At 47.2% G+C, this 13,824-nt stretch overlaps 1 protein-coding gene across 1 annotated transcript in view; it reads right to left on the bottom strand.

Annotated features, from left to right (window-relative positions):
- The window catches only part of TANC2 (tetratricopeptide repeat, ankyrin repeat and coiled-coil containing 2), a 210,615-nt gene that overhangs the window by 42,319 nt on the left and 154,472 nt on the right, over positions 1-13,824 (bottom strand). The window contains exons 13-15 of the mRNA XM_034070068.1: positions 6,417-6,648; positions 3,131-3,297; positions 222-829 (exon numbers count right to left, since the gene is read on the bottom strand). Of these exons, the coding sequence (XP_033925959.1) occupies positions 222-829; positions 3,131-3,297; positions 6,417-6,648 (1,007 nt within the window). The remainder of the gene's footprint in view (positions 1-221; positions 830-3,130; positions 3,298-6,416; positions 6,649-13,824) is intronic.

Genomic DNA, 13,824 nt, shown 5'->3' with positions numbered 1-13,824 from the left:
AACACAAGACATCCCTGGTGATGCCCATATGGGAGACAGTCAACTTGGGGCCTGCTGTGTGCCCAGGGAGTGCTTATTTCTTTCCAGGAACAGAGACCTAAGGTGATTAGTACAGAGGCAGAGATCTACAGACCAAAGTCAGGTAACCCCATCCATGATACAGATAACAGTATGAGACAAACGCATTTGTAAGCTCTTGATTTCTCAGAGCATTTGCTTACCTAGGATCACAAAGAAACTTGGTCTTTTCACCTTCTTCTCTCCAAATAAGCCATTCGCGGAAAGAGGGATGAACAAACATTCGCGTCATATCTCTACGTTTGATAAGAAACATAGAAAGGTTCTCCATCCTCTGCTGAAAGTCATCCCACTCCAAAGTGCCCTCAATGTTACCTGCATTAATGGCCTGAAAAATATGTTCATCTGTTAATGGATGCAGAGATGCCACTGCCACATTCAAGAGAGGCATAACCCGATCAAAGGAAGACTGCGTTGGGAACTTCATATTGCACTGCAATAGGTAAACTTCTGACAGAGACACTGGCACTACTTTGTAGCTGGAGCTTTTTAGTACTAGGTATCCTTTCTCGATGAGATCAAAAGTGAGTTTTAGGTACAGGTAGGATCCTTGGCTCAAGGTCTTGAGGTGAGAACTGAGTTTGCCAAACGTAGTGTTGTCCATTTTGCCGTTGAGCGAGATGTTGTTCTGGATCTCCGAGCTGCTGTGTATCCGGTGAAGGATGTATGCCTGCAGGTCCTGGTCTATAGCTTCATTCTCTTCCAGTCTATCCAAAAATATTCTGTGGAAGGGCAACAGCTTAATTATTTCCTACAAAGAAAGGACAAAAGAAAAGGGTACTCACGCTGGCAGTGTTTATTATTCATTAAGTAAATGTAATTCTTCTTACAATAGCACCTTTGAGACTCCTTTAAGACCTCTTCCATCAGGGCAGGCACACAACGTGGCAGTTTGTGCCCTCAGGACCTCATAATCTCATCTATAATCAAGTAGGTTGTGTGTGAAACATGACTGGAATAAAACTGAAGGACACGGCTCCTAAACACTGCAACCATGGCCGGCAAATTCACCCTGAGTAGTGCCCTTGTTATTCCTACCTCATTCCCACCATGTATCAACATGGCATCCCTTTTACTGTCATGGCAGAGTGAAAGGACAACCAGATGACCAATGTGAGGTCTCTTCCAGTGCCAAATAAATACATCTATCTGCTGCAAGATAGTGTGGCCAGGGATTCTGCTGAACTCAGTGATGATGCTTATACAACATAAACCAAGGATCATCAAAGGAATTCTTGCATCCTGGGCTTTCAGTCACTGCCTAGAGAGGAGGAATGGCACAATGGAGCTGGACCAGGCAGACTGAGGAGAAGACATCAACTTCCCAAGAAAATGAAGAGGGCAAACCTCAGGCTCGCAGTGACCACCACAGGGCTGCAAAAGCCCCAATGAAAGGAGGGATTCAAGACACAGGGATGCAGTTTACCTACAATTAAAATAAGATTTCTCCCAAATGATGTTTAATCTACTCCATTAATGAGCAAAACCAAAGAACTCCAGCACAAAGCAGCCCGTGCTCTCCTGGTGTCTTGGGGAGCAGATGCTGTTCCCTGTTACCAAGGCAGCATGCAGCAGCTGCCTGCTTTGATGGAAGCAGCACACAGTGCCCTGCCAGGAGGACCACAGTAAATCAACCTGTGGATCTCAGTAAATATTAGTCAATCTCAGTAAAGGTGCTTAATGGAGCTCGGTAAAAATGAACTCCACAGCTCTGTGCTGCTGAAAAAAAGGGCTAATAATGAAAAGATGAGAACTATGGAGCTGCAGACAACCCCGTCTGCCTGGAGCAGCTGGGCTAGCTGAAGAGCAGCTCTGAGCTGCAATCCAAATGCGTGTCCCATCCTTCCGACATCTGTCTCCTCTGGGCTCCTGGCTCTGACACTCAGTGTGAATGTCCCTGCAAGTGATGCTGCAAATCAACCAGCTCTGCTGTGAAAGAGCTGAAAGAGCAGATCTGCCCGAACTGGGTCACTGTGTTTGTGCACAGTGGAGCCAGGCTGAGAGAGCTGGGCTGGGGCAGCCTGGACAAGAGAAGGCTCCTGAAGGGGAGACCTGAGAGCAGCTCCAGTGCCTAAAGGGGCTGCAGGAAAGCTGGAGAGGGGCTTGGGACAAGGGATGTAGGGACAGGACAAGGGGAATGGCTTGAACCTGCCCAAGAGAGGGGAGACTGAGCTGAGCTCTTAGGCAGAAGCTGTTCCCTGTGAGGGTGCTGAGGCACTGGCACAGGGAGCCCAGAGAAGCTGTGGCTGCCCCATCCCTGGCAGTGTTCAAGGCCAGGTTGGACACAGGGGCTTGGAGCAGCTGCTCCAGTGGAAGGGGTCCCTGCCCATGGCAGGGGTTGGAGCTGGAGGAGCTTTAAGGTCCCTTCAACCCCAAGCAGTCTAGGATATTATGATTCCCAGCTTGCTCCAATCATATAAGCAGTTGTGCTAACAAGCTAAGGTCAACCCAATCCTTTTGCCCAGAGGATGGTGGTGAGTAGCTAAGGACAAGCTGAAGGTAAAAACCTGCCCAGCTGCAGATTAGAACACTAATACTTCAGGACAACCTAAACCCCAGAGAACATCCAGAGCTTCAGCATCAGCTCAAGGTAGTCTTCTCTGAGCTGAATTATGTCTTGGTGTGACATTGACTCCTCCAGACTGAAACAATCAAAGCCTCACACTCTGGGTCACACAGAAGGGGTATGAAGATAGGGATTATTTTACCCTTCCACATGGAGGAGAGGGTGCTTTCAAGCAACACTGACAAACATTAGGCCCTACCCTCCTATTACGCTTGGGAAGTAGCCTGTTGGCACTTGAGCTGTCTCACTCAAATGATCTAAACTCTTTGCTGATGCACATTTATTGACATGAACAAGCAATGCTGGATTAGATCCATTCAAAACTGCAGTGAATCTGGGAACATGAATGTAAATTCAAGCACAAAAAAACCCCCAAAAGGATAACCTGAAATAAGGGTCTAAGCAAATCGAGATATCTACTAAGATCTTTATCAAAGCCCACCCTGACAATGGCAAAGCTTATCTCAATTCTTGGTCTCAACATACCTGCAGACTCGTCCGGACTGTCACTACCAGCTTCAGCCAGGAAGGGAACTTCCCAATCATCTTGCTCAGGAATGATACTATGGTGTCTCCATAATCTGGCTTGTGAAATTCCGCCTCATTTAAACCATCAATTAATATAATGAAATCTTCATCAGGGATCTTCCTCTCTGTGAGAAAGAGAAAAAGCCTTTATTTGAAAGGCAAGACATGTAACTACAATGTACTGCACAGTCACTACAGTGGTTTAGAGCACCATCAGGTACTGCTAAAGAAGACACAGTAGCAGCTCCTTTTTATTCGGCTCACACACAGAGTTTCAATTCAACACACACAACTGATGTCCCTCAGCTAAAACAGCTAACCATTTTTAAACATTACCTCCTCCACAAAGTCCAGTGTTACTTGATATGAATCAGCATCTTGTGGAGAAGTTTTACTAAACACACTATTCGTGGTTCTTTATAGTTTTAATATTAAACTCCTGATGTCAGCCTGGCTTCATTTCTGCAGCTGATGAATGAAGCTGCATCAAGAAGGTCACCTCCCCAGCACCTCCAGATCCTTCCAGTCCTGGCATCTGCACACTGGGCGCTGACTTCCTGATGGATGAAGGTCTTTGTGAAGCAAGAGTAAGGCTGATTCACAGGCCAAGCCATTATCTGAGGACAGTAAACCATCACTCTGCGTGTGGGGGGACGGGCAGGCAACAGTTTGGAGGTTGCATCCTGTTCAAAATGACTCTGGCTTCCAGGCCTGTAAAGCACTTTGATCCCAAGCCTGTACCTTTTACAAAGCCTCTGTTATAAATGAATTGAGTGGAACAAAAAGGATCCCACAAAAAGCATGTTTTTTAACCAGGGTTATTTTGCTGCTGGTGAACACTGATGTAGACAATGAAGGTCATTGTTTCTACATCAGATGCTGAGCACAGCTCCTGCTCAGCTATAACTAATGGAAAGATTCTTCTGGACTTGCATCTTAAGCTCAAGTGGTATCTTCTCAAAGGCAATCTTCCCTAATAAAAATGGGTGGGAAACAGGACATCTGAGTCTACTGTTGACATATGCTATTAACATGTACTACAGATGCTGAGCTATATAAAGCTTGCTCTTCTTTGTGAAGTACCATGACTAAATCTTGCTATGGAAAAGCTCAGTCCTTCCAATAGCAGGTGGGCTCTTTAAATTGCATCAGGAAATTCTCTATAAGCACAAGATGTTCACTGATGACAGGAGCATCTCTGTGGTGTTCCAGGAAGAACAGAAACATATAAACACCTTGTGTTTGGTACTGCTGAGCATCTTGTCCTTGCCTGACATTACCCAGCTGCATTTACTTCCTATGGTGCTGTTCATATCCCTATGAAAAACATGTATTTCACATGAAAATGACCACAGATTTCAGTTAACTTCCCAGTAAGGTTATTTGATACATTAAAAAATACACTTTATGACCCTCTGAAATCTTGGAGTGAATATGGTGCTTGCGTTTTATACCCACATCTCACGTTTCCCATAAAGCCTGAGGGAGAGAGGAGAAAGCAGGGAGTAGGGGAAGAATAAGAACCTTGTTCTCCTACATACGTATCTTTGAGAAACACAAATCTAACTTTCTCAGTCACATTCACCATAAATAGCTCCACAATAATTCTGTCCCAGTAGCACTGAAGCTTCAAGAGCACCTTGTAAAAGACCTGTTGATATATTTACAGAGTCTTGAATGTGAGATGTTTTAAAGGCAGTTTCCAGGCACTGTTCACTCTGGTACAGAACACTGGGTGCAGATGAGCTCGCCTGTACAGCAAGGCTGGAAGGTGGGAGTCCTGATCACTGGCTCCACTGGAGCTGTATTCAGTGCAGAGCACAAGAGTGGAAGAAGAAAAAGGCTTTTCTCTACCCTCCAAAATTTAAGACCAGAATAACAAGCATCAGAGAATGGTTTTGGGTTGGAAGGGACCTTAAAGATCACTTAATTCCAACCCCCCCGCCACAAGATGCTCTGATACAAGAGTTGAAATACCTCATAAGGATTTACTGTGATAACCAGGAATTCTTTTCCTTTAGAAAAGTGGTTCCTAAATGTATCTTCTTATTTTTGCCAGGAGTGGTGGTAGGGAAGAGTAGCCACACTACTCCTACAGTGACATTTCTCCATGCCAGCAAAACCAACTGTGCTGGCTCCACGTCTGCTTTGTGTCTGGTGGAATCATGCGTGTTGGAGCCAGCTGCTGCTGCTCAGAGTTTGGATGCTGTGTTTTGAAGAGCTGATTTGAGCAACAGGGCTTTGAATCTGGTGGAAGCTGCATCCATTTCACGTTGGCTCCTACCCTGTAACAACAAATTATCTGAGCTATTACTGCAGCCAACCTGCAGCACAGTGTTTGGATACCCATGGTTTTGCAGGACAACAGAGTCCTGAACTCTGCAGTGCTCTGACAGTTTTCATGGCAACGAGCAAAGAAATCCAGCCATTGTCACAAGGAATTAGTTGTGTCTTGCAGAGAAAAGAAGGAAAAGGAGACAAAGGCAATGTTGCATTAGGAAAAGCTCTGAAGGCTGTCATCAGGATAAGGCTTGTTACAAACCATCCTAGAAGCTTACCCAGGGGATTTATGGACTTTCACGCTATCAGCTTGTTTGGTGAAATCTTCAAATTCTCAAAAGCTGACTAAATAAAGGCAGGGAATCATAGAACCAACCAGGTTGGAAAAGACCTTTATGATCATCAAGTCCAACCATTCCCTGGTGCATTGGGAGGAGAAGGGTGGTTAACCCCTTGCTTCCAAACACATGTGGTTTCCCAGCTCCTGCACAACCGGGCTCTTCCCTGCAGCTCTTGGGATGTGACACACAAGCATTAGTGCATCACTTCCCCAAAAAACCAAAAAAGTAAGGAGTGTGGGAGCTCAGGGAAAGGGCATGGAATGTCATGGGCTGGTTCAGCCTGGGGAAGGCTCCTGGAGCCTAAAGGGGCTACAGAAACCAGGAGAGAGGCTTTGGACAGGGCCTGTAGGGACAGGCCAAGGGGAATGGCTTGAACCTGCCCAAGAGAGGGGAGACTGAGCTGAGCTCTTAGGCAGAAGCTGTTCCCTGGGAGGGTGCTGAGGCGCTGGCACAGGGTGCCCAGAGAAGCTGTGGCTGCCCCATCCCTGGCAGTGCTCAAGGCCAGGTTGGACACAGGGGCTTGGAGCAGCTGCTCCAGTGGAAGGGGTTGGGGTTGGAGCTGGAGGAGCTTTAAGTTCCCTTCAACCCAAACCATTCCATGATTCTCTCCATGATTACAGTACCTTTGTGCAGGTTCTCCAAGGGCTCCAAGACTCCCCTGCGGAAGGAGGCCATGGGGTCCTGCACGCAGGACCTCAGGCTCAGCATGCTCTGCAGGTGGGGCTCTCGCAGGAGCTGCTCCCTGTAGGCGACGAACTGGGGCGAGCGGCAGAGCAGGGCAGCCACGTTGTGCACAAACTCCGGCACCAGGCAGGTGTAGGCATTGTCAGCCTGGCAGTAGTGATAAGCAACGACCTGGTGGAGAGAGAAAGAACAAAACCCACATCTCCATCAGCCACGGGGTGGGCAGGGGGGTCCAAGCAGCGGTCGCTATTTGCTGAGCCTGATGCATTGTGGCAGGTGAGGTCTTTAAGAGAAGTGAGTGTTAACTCCCTGTGACATGAATCCAGGCGAATCAGCTGGTAAAACCAGGCCCTGATCTGAGAAATGACTGGACCTGCCGCTGGAGGAATAAATGGGATTAAGTTGTAGCTGCTCACAGAGACAGACAGTGACAGACAGTGACACAGCCGGAGCCCCCAGCGAGCAGGGAGCGCTAGCACTGTGCTCCAAGCTCTGCTTAAGTACTCACTGTCAGTAATAACTTGTGATTGCTTCCTTGAACTTAGTTATTATTTGCTGTTTGCAAATGTCAAGCTGTGTAGGAGCAGGCAGAGAGCAGTCACTGAGGACCTGACATCAAGGCAGCATCTGCAAAGGACAGATCCCCATGAAGGAGGAGACATCCGAGTTACTGCACATCCGTGAGCCACTGTGAGCCCTCACTCAGAAAACCAATGGAACAGGGAAAAACAAGGGAAAACTTCCTCTTTTCCCAAGTCACCTGACTTTCCAGCTCCTCAACCTCTGCATCCACTAAACTCTGCTCACTCACTAAAGCCCAGTGGTATCTTCTCAGTCCAATCTGCCAACTGTCCTGTTTGTGTTTGCAGTATTAATAGATGCCAACAGAGATCTCTCTCTGCTTGCAGTGCTCTGGTCAGGCTGCTCCAGCTCCTCCTGTCCCTCACATGGTGCTGACTGGCCTTCTGCTGTGAGTGTCTGCCAGGTCAAACAGCCTTTTCCTGCTCCCTTTCACTGGGGTTTCTTTCCAGATGTCACTGACAGCATCCAAAACTGCCCCAGCAAGGAGGAGGGAGCAGTTTTGTACCAAACCCCTCCAGAAGCCATGGAGATGCTGTGAGGGCTGGAGCAGCTCTGCTCTGGAGCCAGGCTGAGAGAGCTGGGCTGGGGCAGCCTGGACAAGAGAAGGCTCCTGAAGGGGAGACCTGAGAGCAGCTCCAGTGCCTAAAGGGGCTGCAGGAAAGCTGGAGAGGAGCTTGGGACAAGGGATGTAGGGACAGGCCAAGGGGAATGGCTTGAACCTGCCCAAGAGAGGGGAGACTGAGCTGAGCTCTTAGGCACAAGCTCTTCCCTGTGAGGGTGCTGAGGCGCTGGCACAGGGTGCCCAGAGAAGCTGTGGCTGCCCCATCCCTGGCAGTGTTCAAGGCCAGGTTGGACACAGGGGCTTGGAGCAGCTGCTCCAGTGGAAGGGGTCCCTTCCCGTGGGGGGGGGATCACACGTTGCTGCCTCAGTGGTGGCTTTTAACCTTAACTGATAATATGTATTACCTATGTGGTCTAATGCAATAATTTCACACTCACAATGAGGTGTGATGCATAGAGTGCTGACAGAGGTAGGGTTTTATTTCAGTTATCGAGCCCTAATACACATGGCTTAAGCTTCAATGGATACCTCCAAATTCCTAACAGATTTTTCCCTACCAGACAGTTAAAATATTTAGTCCCTTAGAGAACAGCACTGGGCAAAGCAATAATGAAGGTACCTATTTCTTTTCAACAATCCTATTTATTTGGGGATTAGAATGTGTGGAGTCTATAACATAAAGTTCTTAAGTGGCCATCCCTTGACATCAGGTACCCAGTAACAGAAACCACATTGCTGTGAACAGAGCTCTTGCTCCCTCACAGTGAAGGGAATGGTCACTCCTGGGTATTGGGACATACACCAGTTACAACTCAATTTAAGCCCCTTCATGTCCACTCTTGATCCTTGTGCTGGATTTATTGATCTACTGACTAACCCTTAAACTGCAGGTTAAATGCAAAGCTCAATAGGTGGATCCGAAGCTAAACCAGTAGCAATGAAGATCTGGGAAAGGCATTTTGAGAACATCACAAATGTGACTGCACCAAAAATTTCATCTTGATGTTATTTATTCCCTGTGACATTTTCTCCACCTTCAAATCAAAGAGAAGCTGCCAAAAGCCAGCGCTGTGAGCTCAGCCTGGTGCTAGGAACCAAGCTCCTCACTGACAGAGCCAGAGCTGGGTGGGAAACACTTTTGTCACCAGAGAATCTTCCACCTTCCATTGGAGCAGCTGCTCCAAGCCCCTGTGTCCAACCTGGCCTTGAGCACTGCCAGGGATGGGGCAGCCACAGCTTCTCTGGGCACCCTGTGCCAGCGCCTCAGCACCCTCACAGGGAACAGCTTCTGCCTAAGAGCTCAGCTCAGTCTCCCCTCTGGCAGGTTCAAGCCATTCCCCTTGTCCTAGCACTGGTAAAACATCCTATAAAACTTTCCAAGCACTTCCCTGTTCCTTGGGAATGAAGCCAGGCTTAATGTGCAAAGTGAATGGAAGAGACCTCAGGACAACCAACAGGTTCATGTTAATGGGGACCATCCCCAAACAGGTTCAAACCCTGTTCTTTCAACCCTGTATCACGTGGACACCTTTAAGACCCAGCCACTAATGCTCTGGAAAAGGCCTTTTCCCAATTATTTCACTTTATATATTTATATACTAAATACACTGAAAAATTCTGCTCTCCATAAAAGCTGATTTTTCCATAAATCCAACTACTCTGCTTTCAAAAACTGCTTGAAAAAATTCCAGCCCTCTCTCACCATCAACAATATCCCTGAATTACACATTTAACTTTATCTAGGAACTCTGTTACGTGAGAACAGCACGTTCTTCCAAAGGGATGGACATGGCTGCATATTGGAACCAGGAAACCTTCACTGTTGCCCAATACAGTTTAAGGCATCGTTTTTCTCCTTTCGGTTTGAACTCTGTCATCACATAGCACCAAACACTATAAACAGTGAACTGGACCTGCAAAACCTTCAGACTCCATTCCAGCAATCAGGTTTACTCAATCATTTTACAGTCTTTGCTCTAACATTTCATTAAGCTTCAATCACTGGCTTGCAAACATGAAATACACAACACCCATCAGTGACCCTAATGCAGAAGGGACAAGGATGGGAAAAGTAACACCCAGCTTGAGGGAAGAGCTCAAGAGATCTGTTTATGTCATCTTTCTAAGGGCTGAGAATGCAGTTTCAACAAGTCGAGTGACTCCACACTGAGCAAGCAAGGCATTCTGTTGTTTACATGGAACATCAAGTGCCAAGAAGTTACAAACTTGGACAGTTTCCTTGCTTGCTTGAAATGGAGCTTCAAGAGAATTCTCTCTCGGATGGGGCATGTTTTACTTGCAGGGTTACCTCCTCCAGCTTCATTCCATTTATCATACACACCACATTCCGTTTATCAGGAGCTTTCTGGTAGCCAATTCATTCTAACCTTAGAGCTTCCAGAGCTTGAGAAACACCAGATGCAGTGAAGGCAGTGCAAAGGCTCTAACAGACCACGGCCAATGTTCAGCACAGCCCCATTCTGTCCTGAAATGTGGTCAAGGAGCACCACAACTCTCATTTCCTCACAAATGACACGATCTTCAGCTTCGGAATTGCTAAAGCACAGTTATGACAGACATTCACAGTCTCTGGGTGTTAACTCCAGCAGATCTTCAGGAGCCTCTTCTTCCAACCCCTTCCAACACCAGCCATTCTATTCTACTCAGAGGCCACAATCTCTTCCTATTTCTCCCTTCATCCAGCCTCATGTATCCTTCAACTTCCCACCACCCTTTCTGCTGTCCTTCCACTGGGGTTCACAACTTCCTTGGATGCAGCTTTCGTGTCCCATCCTGACATATGGATGTTTCAAATGCCTTCCTGCACCTCTTCTCCCCATGCCATGCAAACTGTGCTGCACATCTCCAAGGCCAAGCTATGGATTTCCCTTGGCTTGGGCTCAGCTGAGCAGACATGGAAGAATTCCATGACATGAGAAAAAAAAAGGGAGATTTCTTCATACAAGTCAGGACCTAGGGAAAAAGTTGCTGGATGAGAAAGGAAGATGTTATTCCAAGGATAATGTAAAATGCCAGTGAAAGAGAAGGGGAAGACCTATGTGAACATAGCAGGAGAAGGAGTCTGAAGTAGGCACAGAGAGGAGAAAAAATGAAGTACAAAAGAGACTGTGCATCACCTATAAAGTACAGAGGGAGAGGAGGGACAACTGCGATGGGGGGGAAAGGAGAAGGGGAAGAAAATGACATGTCAGGAGGAGCAGGAGACGACAATAGTGTCAGAAAGGCTGGAGAACATCGAAGGAGAAAAAGGGGCTGAAAGTGGCTCAAGGGAAATAAGTTATTTTTACTTAATAGGACAGGCCCATTTTAAGCAGGTCTCTGGCACTATTTGTGAATATCATCCCTTTGACATCCCACCTCTGGTGTCATTTTAAGGGGGCTGGAGCAGCTCCTGTATGGAGCCAGGCTGGGAAAGTTGGGGCTGTTCAGCCTGGAGAAGAGAAGCTGCGTGGAGGCCTCAGATCAGCTTCCAGTGTCTGAAGGGGGCCTATAGGGATGCTGAGGATGGACTCTTCATTAAGGACTGTAGCAATAGGACAAGGGGTGATGGGTTCAAACTGAAATAGGGGAAGTTCAGGTTGGATCTAAGGCAGAAGCTGTTCCCTGTGAGGGTGCTGAGGCGCTGGCACAGGGTGCCCAGAGAAGCTGTGGCTGCCCCATCCCTGGCAGTGCTCAAGGCCAGGTTGGACACAGGGGCTTGGAGCAGCTGCTCCAGTGGAAGGGGTCCCTGCCCATGGCAGGGGTTGGAACTGGATGAACTTTAAGGTCCCTTCCCACACAAACCATTCTATGACCCTGTTTGTCTCAGCTTTCTTCAGTGTACTGTGCAAGGAGGCCATTCTGTACACCACCTCTCCAAAGGACCCAGCTCACAGATCCAAGCTCGTAGCAACACTCCAGCTCCTCCACTGCTCCTACAGGGCTTCTGTGTTGGATTTTAACCCTATTTCCATACCTAATAAAATCTCTTTTATTTTTTTTTGACCCATACAATATAGCTTCAAATGAATTCCGTATAATGATTTCTCTGCCATTTGCCAGGCTGTAATAATGGAAATGAAAATCAGCACTGCTGTATTTTATCCATTGCACATGACCGTGCATGGATGTGGTGACCCAGTTTATTGGGAATGTTCATTACTTTTACATAGTGGAGTGTGCCAGTGAATGCCCTCTGAAACTCATTAGTGTCGCAGGGCATCAAGGCTCAAAGTAATGAATCCCCCACCTCTATAAGGTACTCCCTCTTGCTTTTAACTATGCCTGCAGCAACTATAATGCCTCTTTGGCCTATGGTTTGGAGGATGGGGAGAAGAGCATCCAAAGCCACCAGCCGTGCTCAGCACCAGCTGAGTGCACTAATGCAATGGATATACAGCTCCTCACCAGCTGCTCTACATAAGGTACAACCCATTAGTGCAGCAGAGCTGGCTTTCAAGCCATTTGTTTAAGTGCTGCTACCACAAGTAACCACAGAGCATCCAGAAAGCCAAAGAATGTAGCTGTTCAATGGGTTATTTAAAACTGCAGAGCAAATCCATTAAAAATCCTCTGTGAGTAAAGGACAAAACCTTCAGGGAAAATGGAGAAGGTGACCCTAAGCACAGAGGACACAGTTTAGGCTTCTTCCTTAGAGCTGAACTGATCTCACCTTGGGCTATTGCACCTCTGAACGGCGCTGGTGCCCCTTGCTGAAAGGCAAAGGGATTTGTGCATCAGTATTTTTCAATGCAGGGTTGGTGGGAAAGCTTCTCATTTAACTTCTCAGAGGTAAAGGACCAGCTCTGGACAAGAAAGATTGTGTCACCATCCCTGGAAGTATTTAAAAGACATGTAGATATGACATTTAGGGACATGATCTAGTGGTGAACTTGGCACCATGGTTAGACATGATGATCTTAAGGGTCTTTTCCAACCTAAATGATGCTGTGATTCTAGTGTCATGCCCCAGCTGAGTGCATCAGTCCAAGTTATACATTGCCCAGCAGCATCTGGAGCAAGAAAGGTGGCTCTGCAAGGACAGCCAGGTGGAAATGAAGTTGAGAAGTATCTTAGTGGATAAAAGCTTAAACAGTGAAAAGGCAGAAGAAGCAAGATGTGACATGGGAGAGGTGTGGAGCTGCTTCTGGATGGGATCTTAGCTTTAAAATCCTTCAGATTGACATTTTTTTTCCTCCCAGTCCTACCTTACAGTCATTCCATGCTATCAGGCAATCTGCTTACAAGCAATAAGCAGAAGTAGATGGGCTCACAGTTACATGAAGCTCTGTGTTCAGTTCTCTGTGGCTACCTCACCTGGAAAGCTGGGCTGCATCTATCACAGTGAAGGAGCCAAGTCTCGCCTGACTTGGCATTGCAGAGCTGGCAGCCTGCTCACTTGAAATCCATTCAGCAACCCTGCAAACTTATTTCCATAACACATGCATATATATTAAACCAAAAGACTAACCAAGCAGTTCTGCCAGAAATGCTTATGTTTTACTTGCAAGTGTCAAGATGGGTGTTGCAATGTGAGTAGTTTTGTTCATGACTTTTGAGAGCTTGCCAGATCTGGAAAGACAACTGCTCTTGTTCTCCCCTTCCTTTAAGTATCTCTGCTCCATGCTATGGTACAAACCCCTCCTGAGACAAGGGATGGAGGAAAAGCTGCAGAGAAACTGCCCCAGCTCTGGAGTCCACTGCTGAGCACGGGGGTCTGCTACATGTCCCCATGCTCCTCACCACAACTGGTGGGAAGTCCATCAGCAATTGCTGCCTCAGCTCCAGCTCAGAGGCAGGGGAAGCTTATGAGTGAAAGGGAAAAAAGGGGATTGTGCCAGCTCAGTTCCCAGCAAGGGGGTTAATGTTACCTTTAAAATTAGGGAGCTGATCCACAGAAATCCCTCCTAAGGAGCTTTTAACATTCCCATATCCTTAGTATTTGCCTTGCAAGGACATGGAAGGTGAAGCATTTCATAGAATCATAGAACAGTTAGGATTGGAAAGGACCTCAAGATCATCCAGTTCTAACCCCCCTGCCATGGGCAGGGACACCTCACACTAAACCATGGCACCCAAGGCTTCATCCAACCTGGCCTTGAACACTGCCAGGAATGGAGCATTCACAACCTCCCTGGGCAACCCATTCCAGTGCCTCAGCACCCTAACAGTAAAGAACTTCTTCCTTATATCCAGTCTAAACC

Source organism: Melopsittacus undulatus, chromosome 17 (genome assembly GCF_012275295.1).
Source record: "Melopsittacus undulatus isolate bMelUnd1 chromosome 17, bMelUnd1.mat.Z, whole genome shotgun sequence".
NCBI classification, from domain to species: Eukaryota; Metazoa; Chordata; class Aves; order Psittaciformes; family Psittaculidae; genus Melopsittacus; species Melopsittacus undulatus.
Note: the sequence above shows the minus strand (reverse complement) of the source record. Positions and strands in the feature narration are given on the sequence as shown.